General features: G+C 41.5%; 1 protein-coding gene across 2 annotated transcripts in view; it reads left to right on the top strand.

The window, feature by feature from the left end:
• C7H6orf89 (chromosome 7 C6orf89 homolog) overlaps window positions 1-12,102 on the top strand; it is a 35,354-nt gene that overhangs the window by 14,820 nt on the left and 8,432 nt on the right. For both annotated transcript variants that reach the window (XM_035122978.3, XM_088674152.1), the window contains exons 4-6: window positions 9,426-9,571; window positions 9,678-9,811; window positions 11,710-11,836. In XM_035122978.3, coding sequence (XP_034978869.1) covers window positions 9,426-9,571; window positions 9,678-9,811; window positions 11,710-11,836 — 407 coding nt within the window. The remainder of the gene's footprint in view (window positions 1-9,425; window positions 9,572-9,677; window positions 9,812-11,709; window positions 11,837-12,102) is intronic.

Raw genomic sequence — 12,102 nt, 5'->3', positions numbered from 1 at the left:
TAAGATGCTCCCTCAGTAACACTTACCGGTATATAGATATTGGCACTTTGACTTTTTCATTATTATCTGTCATCGAGATCATTACAAGACTGCAAGACTGTTTTGGCCCCATTTAATTAGCAGGTCTGTCAGTTTCTTATGTCCACATTCTTTGCCGATGGATATTATATGGAGTTGCAACAACCAATCACAAATGTTACAGTCTAAATTTGTTTGTGAAATTTTTGGTCAGTGTGGTTCAAAGTCTCAGTCAAAACTGGAACTCAACGTTCTAGAAACCCTTTCTCCCCCACTTCAAGAGACTAGATCTATCCTTCAGCCACAGATTTAAATCATGAACTATATAATAATGTGCTGGGTGAAACCCAAGATACGTAGGGCTATTTGGAGACATGATTACTCTTAGCACTAGGATGTGGTCCAGTGGGAAGTCCTCCATTTGTTCTTGGCACAGAGAAGTATCTTTAAAATGATGGTAGTATGGAGCTCGGCCAACATTCATTCGTCCCACATTTCTAAATTCCTTTGACATACCAAATCCAAGACTAGAAATGATTATGTTCTCTGCCAGGCATTTCTGCTTCTCTGAAATTGTTTGTAAAAACAGGGTAGACTCTTGGGTTTAGTTTTGGCTGTTTGCAAAGGTACGTGATGTAAAGTGGTGGGCGAAATTCCAGCAGGTCACTTTTAAGCTGGCATATGAGCCACAACTGCCTTGTTAGCAATGAGCTGCAACTGAGGTCTGAAATAATATGATAGGAAGGAGCAGTGAGGAGTCTTTCTACATTTCAGAACCCTTGAGCACTACCTCCAAGCCGTAAATTATGAACAAGGGTGCGGTTAGCAAAAATGGTTCATTTGGGAAGATTTGCAGCAACAATATCTATCTTTTTGGCTCTCTAGCTTAGCGTGAGACATGCTTGGCTTCCGTCCAACATTCAGGGCCCTCTCAGGCTAAATCATGTCTTGGATAGTTTCAGTTGTGTCTGCTATAGAGCATGCACAAAGATATCCTTTGCAGTTTAGTGTTCTTTCCCACCAGAAAATACTGATGCCTCTAGAGGATGTTGTCCATTAACATCAACCCAGCTGCAGCATCCTTACACCATTATGAACTGAACTGTAACTGATGCTCCAGGGCCCTGAATCTTATTGGAAACATCTCATTTTATTATAATCTGAGGCCTAATAACAGGCACATGTGTTGGTACACATTTTTAAAGGTCCAGGCTGGCTTTGTACAGATGGGTGGTGCAAGTTCTTTTTAAACAATGACTTTATCTTGGCTATTCAGTAGTTGAACTGTTTGTTGGATATTTCTTACAGCAAACCAGCTCCATGTTATTTTGGGAATCTGGAAAGTGGAAAACTCTTTCCTTGTTTTGCATTTAGAGCAGCATGTTATATATATCTGGCCACAAAAGATGGGTTTGTTGGGGGTGAACTGTTGGGGTTCACCCAGTGGCAAATAAGGTTTGCCATTCAAAGCTTAATGTTGAGCACATTCTGAGAGAGTTAGCTATTTTTTTAAAAAAATCTTGAGCACTGCATTGTATAACTTGTTAAATTATTCTTTCAAGTTCACTAGACGTGCAGAATTGGGTATTTTAACATACTGCTATTTGAAAACCCGTCTTAGGTCTTAGGTGTAGAAACTAGCTATGAAAACATTTGCTTATATTTCTTGGTAACCCAAAGAAACTGAAAGAGGTATTAACATGATTTCCCAGGGGATCAAGGAATGGGGCTTCTGTTCCATCACCATTCCTACCACTGTCTCTCCCACAGCATAGAACTGTGCAGGATCCCCTTGTCTTACCCTCTTTGCATTTGTTTCTTTGAAAACATTGGGATTGAGGGGAGGCCAAAGAAAGTGCAGATTTAGGAGATGGAGTAAGTGAAATAAGTAGTAATTCATTTATTTTGGACAAAATGTTGATATTTGAATATGAGTGCACATAGTCTTGGTGGTAATTCCACCTTGGTGGTGTTCAGCTTTGCAAAGTTGTGAAGAAGCAGTTTCTTCCTTGCTTCAGGATTGGTATGCTTATTATTATGTAAAACATGGTAGAGTGATGTGTCCCTTTCTCTCTCCCTCTCTCCATGCATTTACCAAGCATGTGCATTTCATAAAAAATCAGTTTTGACATCTGGTTTCTACTGAACCATGTCTGTTGTTCCAGCTGGGGTAATCTGAGGATGAGAACACTAGAACTCTTGTGGCTTGAAATTTGAGGTTTTTAAAAATTCTGTATTTCTTTTTAATTAAATTCTAATGTTTGAGTTTTTCTGTTCATGCTGAAGCCCAGTTTCCAAGTTTTTATCTCCTATCTTAAAAGCTAAAACTTACCCCACAAGAAAATGGAAATTGTGATTTTGAAGTCACTGTGGAATACACATAGCACAAGACACTTAGAATCCTTGCCATAAAAATGACTTTGATAATTAATGGCTCTAGCACTTAATATCCCTGTAAGGTGGTCATAACAGGAGCACCTTTCAGCCCTTTCTGCTGAGTCATGATATGCCATGATATTCTTAGAACAGGCACCCCCAAACTCGGCCCTCCAGATGTTTTGAGACTACAAGTCCCATCATCCCTAGCTAACAGATGATGGGAATTGTAGTCCCAAAACATCTGGAGGGCCGAGTTTGGGGATGCCTGTCTTAGAACCTCTGGTGACAGATAGAAATAAGAGGGGAGGATGACAGATGAGGTCTCCCCCCTTCAGGTTATACCAAGACTGTGACTAAGCTAGAAACTGGGAGGTGGGGGACAGACATGTACTGTATCAGTTCAGTGCTTCAGAGCACAATCCCCTACTAATTGGAGGTTAAGTCCAATTAAGCTTACTCCAAGAGAAGTGTGCATAGGATTGTTTTCTTAATTGCCCCAGTCTTTTACTCTCAAATGTGAAGGATTCATACTGTCCAGGTCTCTGCAAGTTACTTTTGGTGACTTGCAGATGCAAAATTGAGTCTCACTATGGGTTTTTTTTTTAATGTCTAAATGAAGTCAGAATCTGTGCTCCTACTTTTAAATGAATCAAAATAATGGTTTGCTTTCCCTAACTAAACCTGTTTTTAGTTTTATTCTGATATACATATTTCTCCTTGCAGAAAAAAACAAGTCATGAGGGTAGCAAAAACATGAGGGTAGCAATTGTGAGCATTATATGGCCATGTTTTGAGATTGAGGATGTCTGCTAAGCAGGGGAAAATCACTTCTGCTTGGAGTAATGTTGGCGGCTGTAGAGCATGGTACAACTGGTGGGGTTTTTTTCCGCTACTGCAGGTTATTCATAGTTTATGCTTTAAAGGATCTTAGCATCATTTTGAATGTGTGCACCTGCATAAATCCAAAGGAGGCAGACACATTGCCTGAAGTGATCTCATCTGTTAGTGGAGAACTTTACTTGTCCTGAATCAAATAAATAATTTGGCACAGGATAGTCCAGTACAGGCATGACACTTCTACCTAGTCATGCCAAGAAATGGTGCAGCCTGTTACCAAGGCTATGCAGGGCGGATGCATGTTACAGATTTTGCGGGTTGGAATCAAAGTGTGAGCCAACACTTGGAGACCATGTGGCGTTGCCGAGCTTACTCGGCTCCTGATGTGCAAAAACGTTTTCAACGTGGTGTTACTTGAGTTTATTTGTAGTATGATTTAGCCTATATGGCATGAAAGATAATTTTTTTTTATTTAAAAAAATGAATGTATGATATCAGTGTCACCACACATGCTATTCACCTAAGATTTATGGACAAAATGTGCAGTTCTGGTTTGTCTGTCCAGTTTCTATATCATTCTGGGGAAAGTTCTTCACATGCTTGAGGATCAAAAGGCCCCCTTTAGGTACACGCAGTGGGCTGTACATGCCAGAGGGTTTTTTGAACATTTTGAAACATAGCCACTTTTGCTGTATCGCAAGCTGCTTTTGAAATGCTCCTTAAATTTCGAAAGCAATTTGGCATGCACCACAGGTCGTTGTTATTTGCGTATTGTTGGTCTAAAATCCCCTTTAGGGACTAGCTTGTCTGAGCTAGTTGGCTGGTTTTCAGATATTTACATCCCACACATAGGCGGACCCCTATGGTGGGTAGAAAACAATCTTTAAAACACAACAATAAGAGAGCAGCAACTTAAGACGAGCACAGCTTAAAACCACATCTACACTAAGAAACAAAACCAGTGACTAGAGCCAACTTTGAAATAGGAAGGGGTGGAGGTGACAACAATTTAAGCTCTGTGTGCCAAAGGCACATTGAAATGAAACAGTCAACCAGGCCTTGAAATGTCAACCAAAAAGCCTCCCAGGACAGAAAGTTCCCCTTTATGGGGACAATAACTATAAAGTCTCTGACTTGCATACCCACCAGCTGCAGTGGAAGTCCTAAGCACGTAGGAGATGATGATCCTTTAAATATTCTGGTCCCAAATTATAAAGGCAATGACAAACATTTTGGGGCTTGGCAACTGACTGGATGCTCCAAAAAGCTACCACCACCAAATTTATTTATATCCCTCCTCTTCCCCTGACGGTACTTAAGATTTGATAAAATTAAACTAGCTATATAAAAAAAAAAATATTAAAACCATACAAATAATTACAAAACAGCACAGCACCAGCCCTTTAATTAAAAGCAGTCTGTTCTCAATCAGAACATGTTTGGGCTAGTTGGTTAGTCCTTACTTTTGAGTGTTTTGCAGTTAACCAGCCCAACCTAGGAGGTGTGGTAGGTCCATCTTCTCCAGGAAAGGGCCCAGCCAGTGGCCAGTTGTGAGTTCTCTGGATCTAGTCTGTTGTGTCTTAACTTCCCAACCCCCTTAGCTTTTTGAGGTCCATCTTTCCTATCAAATTAGCTTCTTAGCATGCCAAAAGTTGTTATTGCATGTGAAGTGATTTGAAGTGACTGAAAGAATAAAATGTTGATTATATGGGTTTAAAAAAATTAAAAGTGCCTGGTGGTTTGTATGGACAGCCAAGAGAAACAGTTGGTAATGATACAGTACTCTGACCTCAGGACTGAGTGATAGGCTGGCTCCCATATGAAGCTGCTGAGACTCCAAGGAGAGATGCAGAAACTGCTCCTTTTCTACAGCATCCTTTGATGCACAGTGCAGTAGTGAGAAGAACCAGGGAGGAGCGAAGTGGCTGTGAGCTCCTCTCCAGGAGCATGTACATTTATGCTGAGCTAGGGTTTGGCTTAATGTGACGTGTGGACCTGGCCAAAGTGGGACTCTGCTGTCTAATGAGGATCAAAATATCCTCCTTGGTGTTTTGGCACAGAAATATACTGCTTAGTAATAGCACAACAGAATCTTCCTCCTTTAGTGGATTTTAAATGATGTGGGTCTCCGTATCCTCTGCCAGATAAATGCAGAATTTCAGCTTCGTTATCTCTTTGTCATGGCAACAGCAGCTCATTTATACTAACTTCTATGTTAGTCTCAGCTTTGCAAATCTCTTGTGTGTGCCTGGTCTCTTTAAACTGGCGGGTGAAGATATACACATCACTGCAAGTTACATGAACTGAGTGTTGGAAATACCGTAGCATGCCTCTTTTTAAGAGTTGAGAAGGAGAGCCTCCCCAGATATGTGGTATCTTAAGCTGCTTGTTTCAAGGATCTATGTCAGGCATCCCCAAACTGCTGCCCTCCAGTTGTTTTGGCCTACTACTCCCATGGTCCCTAGCTAACAGGACCAGTGGTCGGGGAAGATGGGGATTGTAGTCCAAAACATCTGGAGGGCCGAAGTTTGGGGATGCCTGATCTATGTTGTAGTCTTGGTGGGGAGGCGATCCTACTGATGAGAGCCTGTATGTATGCATATTTGTAGCCCTACTGCTTGTAGTTGCAAAAGGATTGCTCTCTGCATGCAGACTTATGAAAGTAGGGACTGGTGGTGAGGACACATCTAGAACTGGGTGCTGGCCCTGGAATCAAACACAATTGCTCTTGAAACCTTAACAGACATGTTTTAACTACAGCATTCCAGCTTGAATATTCTTTTTTTGTTGTTGTGAATTTACAAACTGGCTATGCTGCAAACTGATCAAGGCCTGCGACACTTAAAGGCCAAATACACCTTGAGTATGCCCACAGACAGACCGATAATCTGAAAGGAATGCACAGGAGCGTAACTGAGGGTAGTAGGGGAGAGAAGACTACTGTGTCAAACTCCAGTTCAATCCTCTTGTACAATCTGTGTTTGCATTGCCTGTGCTCTTTGCTCAGTCTGTTATTCTTCCATGTCACCCTTCAGTCTCTCTCCAAATCCAGGCTAGCCTGCTGCCCTCCCTCCCTTTTCCCACTGCACTTTTTATGCAAGTCACACACTTTCTGGTGTACAAAGGAACACCCTCAACAATAAATCTCAGATTGATTAAACAATTTTTTTTAAGCTCACTTGGAATACTTGAGTGGGTTATTCATGGCAAACAAAAACCTCCTGAATCATGCAATTGAGAATGCAAATACCCAGAATTGGCTGCAAAGATAATTTGGGCTCTGTTTGGTGGATGTGATTAATGCACAGCCGTACAGATTGCTCTGTGCGGTGCTAAACATCTCAGTCATTCAAATTGGGTAAACCTCCTGAAATGGCTTCAAAGACTTTAAAGGCATCAGAAGCATTTTAACGGTCCTCCTTTTCCATGAATTTCGTATTGTCTTCTGTTAGGGTGTACTGAAGGAAATCAAAGGAAGCATTGTTGATCACTTGTTACAGAAGGTGATCCTTAAGATCAGGAGTGGGGATCCGCAGGTCTGGGGCCAATGCAGCAGCTCCCCAGCCTCTCTGTCTGTTGGGTAGCCATCCCTCTGGCTAATAACATTACCAGCCCTGATTTGTACCCTTCCTAAGTGCATTTGCCTGGTTAGAATGTGCTCTTGAACTCTGATAATGCTTTTAGGATAGAGAGGAGTGTGCAAGTGTGTGTAGAACCTAGCCTATTGTACGAAAGTAAAATTCAAATTAATTGCTCTGTCCCTTTTTACCTCTGGCCGTACCCACCAATACCACATAGCCCCCTGAAGGGCTATCATTTGCAACCTCTTTTTCTTGATTCTTTCTGCCCCATTGGATCTCTCTCTCTCTGTGTATAAGAGATTTGCTGTCATTTAGCCTCTGTGCCGTTGGGAGGTGCACATTGAAGCAATTGTTCTTGCTTACTAAAACATCAAGAATTTGTATGTGTGCTTAAGAGGAATACAATGTCATTATCAAGTATCTTTTTAAGAAGGCTCTGATGCAAGTTTTCCAATAACAAACAAGTCATATTGTGATCTTTCTAGAACACATCCCAGAGGTAGCACATGAAACACAGCATTCAGTCAGATATTGCAAGCTTTCCTGTGATCCTTGGATGAAGGGTGGTACAGAAATTTGATAAATAATGATGTTAATGAACAAGCCATAAAGAATTAACCACTGTGGTTTCCTCTGTCTCTTGAGAGAATCCCTTTCTCAAAAGTGTAATGATGAAAAAACTCCTCTCTTTTCTGCTCTTGAGATGTCGTTCTGTATAACATGATTACAGTTACCTGTTTGCAAAGGGAGGGGAGAGACCCTGGTGGGAAATAAGCCACCATCTCTTCATTTCCCTCCAATAAGGGGTCATATGTTAACTATCACTTGCAAGCTACAACAACAAAAAGTCTAACCAATAAAAGACAAAGCCTTACTTATTTTGTTGTATTATATGGTATTGTAAAATGGCCATTTAAGCTAAGTCTCTCTAATCAAAGGAGATTGATTCCCCAAAGGGAGTGCTGAAATTTGATTTCCAATGAGGCCAGGCAAATTGCTTATGCTCTGTTTTTCCTATTAAAATTAGAAACAGAATGCCTGATCCTCAAATATAATTTGCCCGTAATTTGAATCACATGCTCCTGTTGCATAAGAACGCCAGAAGAGCCCTGTGGGATCAGACCAAAGGTCCGTCTGTCCAGGGTCCTTTTCCCCCACAGTGGTGAGCCAGGTGCCTGTGGGAAGCCTGCTAGCAGGACCGGATCGTGACAGTGCTTTCTCTGCTTGTGATTCCCAGCAACTGGTGGTATTCAGAGGCATATAGCCTTGGATACTGGAGGCAGTACACAGCCATCATAGCTAGTGGCCAATGATAGCCTTATTTGCTGTGAATTTGTCTAATCACCTTTTAAGCTATCAATTTGGTAGCCTTTACTGTACCTTCTGGTAGTGAATTTCAGAGTCTGAACTATGTGCTTTGTGAATAAGTTCTTCCTCCTGTCTATCCTGAATCTGCCACCCTTCAGCTTCACTGGGTTACTCCAGCATCTAGTGTGATGAGAGAAGGAGAAAAGCTTTTCTCTATCTACTTCCTATACTTTTATGTTGTATGGTACCACCCCCTTACTTGCATTTTTCTAAACTTAAAAAGTCCAAATGTTGGACATTGGATGATAATTCTGGTTGCCCTTTTCTGAATCTTTTCCAGCCCTGTGATAACAGTATTTTAGATGCCTCTGTCCCATTGGTTTGTCAATGTTGCAATGTTCTTAAACATTTTTATTTTCAGTCCCTTTAACATGGAGTTCGCTTTTTTCACAGCTGCCATTTTCACTGAGGTCTCATTTCTGGTCATTCACCACCAGATCAGACCCTATTGGCATATACTGTATGTGAAGATAGGGATTGTTTGCACTAGTGTGCATCAATTACACTTGCTTACACTTGCCATTTTAATGCCCATTCACCCAGTTAGAAAATATCATTTTGGATTTGCTCACAATTCCTTTTTGTTTGTACTACCCTGAATAATTTGGTGTCACCAGCAAACTTGGCAACCTCACTGCTCACCCCTAAGTAGGTTGTTTATGAAGAAGTTAAAAAGGACAGGGTTAAGCAGGGCTTTTTCACCCCTAGAAAAAGAGGTGCTGGAACTTGTTGACCCTTTTAAAGGGGGAGCACCCACACAAAGTCGTTGACCTTTATCAAAAGCTTTTTGACAGTCCAAGTACACAATATCTACTGAATCACTCCTATCAATATGCTTACTGACACTGTTGGATAACAATCAAGGGATAGTTGTGGAAGCCATGCTAGTTCTTTATTAGGAAGAACCACTTACTACATTGAATAGCAAGAATGTATCCCTCTTAAAGGTGTACCTAATGTTGTTGGAGGTTACAGAGATCCAAAAGCAACACAGTGTGTATTGCCATCTGGGGGTGTGGGGCTCATTCTGAGACAGAACTGTGAGAGGTACCACTTGTTTGCTCTCAAATGGGGTGACAGGTGTTGGCTATATCAAGTTTAAAGTCTCCTTTTCAATGAATTATCTCATGATGGTCCACGGCAGAGATAGCAATGACAAGTGTAATGTTTGGAATCTGTTGCTGTTTGCTTAAGTGCAATCTTGGAGCTCACAAACCACCTATATATCCTTTTGCTTCAAAGAGTGTCAAGACTGGTGGGGCTTGGATTGTAGACAGAATGTGTCTCAGACTGCCAACTGCTCCTGCTCCGTGAAGAACCTTGTGGCTGCTGCTGACCTAGGGCAGCTATCAGAAAAACTACTGCAAACTCAGCCTCTCTTCATCAAGGTAACTGCACAGTGTGGGATGCCTGTCAAAATGTGGCGTACTCCTTGGTTGTATGAGAAGACATAACTCATAAAAATACCATTCCATCTCCTCTCTTTCTTACAAGACAGGACAGTATCGGTCTTATGCTGAAATGAAGCATTTTCAGTCTCTGTACCCTGGATTGACAGATTTCATCATATTGGAGGAATCAGCTGAGAGATGGAGCAGTCATTCAGGGCAAGGAGTTCACATTTTCTGGTGAGTTTGAGCTATTCGCTGAAGTTGCACACACACACACACACCCTTTCTTGAACTTGACCCAAGTGAACTTTCTGTGATGTGTCTTCCAAAAGGCTGGGTGGCGAATGAAGAACACAAGAAAGGATGATATGGATTTGCTGTTTTTGTAGCTGTCTTATTCTAATATGTAATGTGTCATCTTGACCCAAATGGAAAATTGGCCCGCTCAATTTTATTTCCTTCTTTATATTTATTACACTTAACGGTATATCCCACATTTCCTCCAAGGAGCTTAAGGTAGTGTATGTAGTTCTTCTTGCTGTTTTATCACAACAACCCTGTGAGGTAGGTTAGGCTGAAAGTGAGTGACTGGCCAAAGTCACCCAGTGAACTTCCTGACTGAGTGGGGATTTGAACCCTGGTCTCACAGGTCCTAGTCAGACACTCTAACCACTACACCAGGCTGGCAAGCAAGTTTATAATGTGGCATTTTGGCACATGTGCCTTGGGATTCTGAGAGGGCCTTTTGTGGTAGGACTCCTTAAGCATTTAAAAATACCAGCAGATTTCTTTCCAAACATGGTTTGACGGAAAGTTTGGTTGCTGAGGTGAAATACACAGAAAAATACAATGGAGTTGGGATGTGAAACTCAACAAAACCATTTTGGTTTCCCCAGTTTCTAGAAGGTCCCTCATCAGTAAAGACCTTACTATTTCTTCACAGAGCACTGGTGCACCAGAATGTAAAGGTCAAATTCTGCCTCTTAGAGGCCTGTAACCTTCCTCCAAATGCAGGGACTGCAGAGGTCCAATTCACATTGTGCAGGTTACAGACTTTGCAGAAGCCTCTACAGTGCATACAAGTGATGCCACCAATACTTGCCACTACTCACTGGCCTTTAAAAAGGCCAACTACAGCCTGGGGTAACTAATGGATTCAGGGAAGCCCATATTTGGCTGGAATTTGCTCAACCCCCAGAATTTCTGCAGAAATCTCTCCCTACCCCAACAATTTTGAGTATAGTATTTTATTCCAAAGAATGCTGGGTGCTGGTTTTGCCAATTCCTGTTTAAAATGTCATCTAACAGCCCCATACTGAATTGCTCCCGTGTTGAGTATGTGTGTGAGAGAGAATAAAGGGATCTTCAGTTGCTTGGAGATAAATTCTCAAAGGCAACAACATCACCTAAGTCACTTTGTTTAAGCTGCTCACTTCAGAGGCTGCTGCTCATGAGATTGCCAAAGAAACTCGCATGCAGTAACAACTTAAGGCTACAATCCTAAAAAGAAGCGAATGTGTGCATAGATTCAGGACCTAAAGCTTTTAGGCTTTGAGTCACATTTGGGCACTTCATAATTGTGGGACACGGTGTTGATATCATTCAGTGCTGTTCTTACTTTATGAACTTGTGCTAGACAGTTTGGGTGCAGAATATCAAGCTGTGAATCATGACAGATCCCCACACTGGGATTTCTAAAATGCATCCCTGCCCTCCCTTTTCTTGGAATGGTGAATAGGCTAGGATTCCCAAACTCTTTCCCATGTGGTTTTAGTTAATGTTTGACTAGGTGACGCCTTCCTTTATTTCCCTTCATCAGCATTTTATTAAATGAACTTGACATTTAAATATATATATATTAAACAATATATATTGTTGTTGCATCAGCCTCTTTGTTCCCTGAGCATATTGTTTTCTTGGGAGGGGATAGGTGATCTGAACTCATCCCAAGGAGTCCCAGTCTCTAGTTCAAGCTCTGGGAAAATCACATTCTTATGCCCCCCCCCTTTGTGGTCACTTTTGCAAAATGGAGGCAATAATAGTGACTCAGGATGACAGAGGTGGATATCTTCTGAAGGGACTTGGCAGCAATGTAAGATGCTAAGTACAGTCTGGTTCTCTAAAATGCCCCATAGGCAAAATCCTCTGGATAAAACTCGGATTCTGCAGGAGATTTTTCCCATCTTCTCTTCGCTGCTGCTTCCAAAGACTATTTCTCTAAAAAGCTGCTTTCTCATCCACAACTCAGGCCTCCAGGATAAGGTGAGCATTTTAATGCTTCTTGAAATATTTTTGTGCTGCTTCTCCAAAAGTTCAAAGTACTTTACATCACAATAAAATGCACACCAAGAACCACAAAACAAAACAAAACAGGCATCTAAACATCAACAGAAAATCTTCACCCAGACAATGGCAAGGATCCCTTTCTTTGTGGGGAATGCATGCACATTTTCTGCGGTTGTCCCAATGTGTTATGCTTGGCTGTCTCAGATAAATGGTGGTGGTGATCACTACTTGTCCACATTTCT

The sequence above is a fragment of the Zootoca vivipara genome, chromosome 7 (genome assembly GCF_965207765.1).
Source record: "Zootoca vivipara chromosome 7, rZooViv2.hap1.1, whole genome shotgun sequence".
In the NCBI taxonomy this organism is placed as follows: Eukaryota; Metazoa; Chordata; class Lepidosauria; order Squamata; family Lacertidae; genus Zootoca; species Zootoca vivipara.
This window is presented reverse-complemented; position numbering and strand designations above follow the sequence as displayed.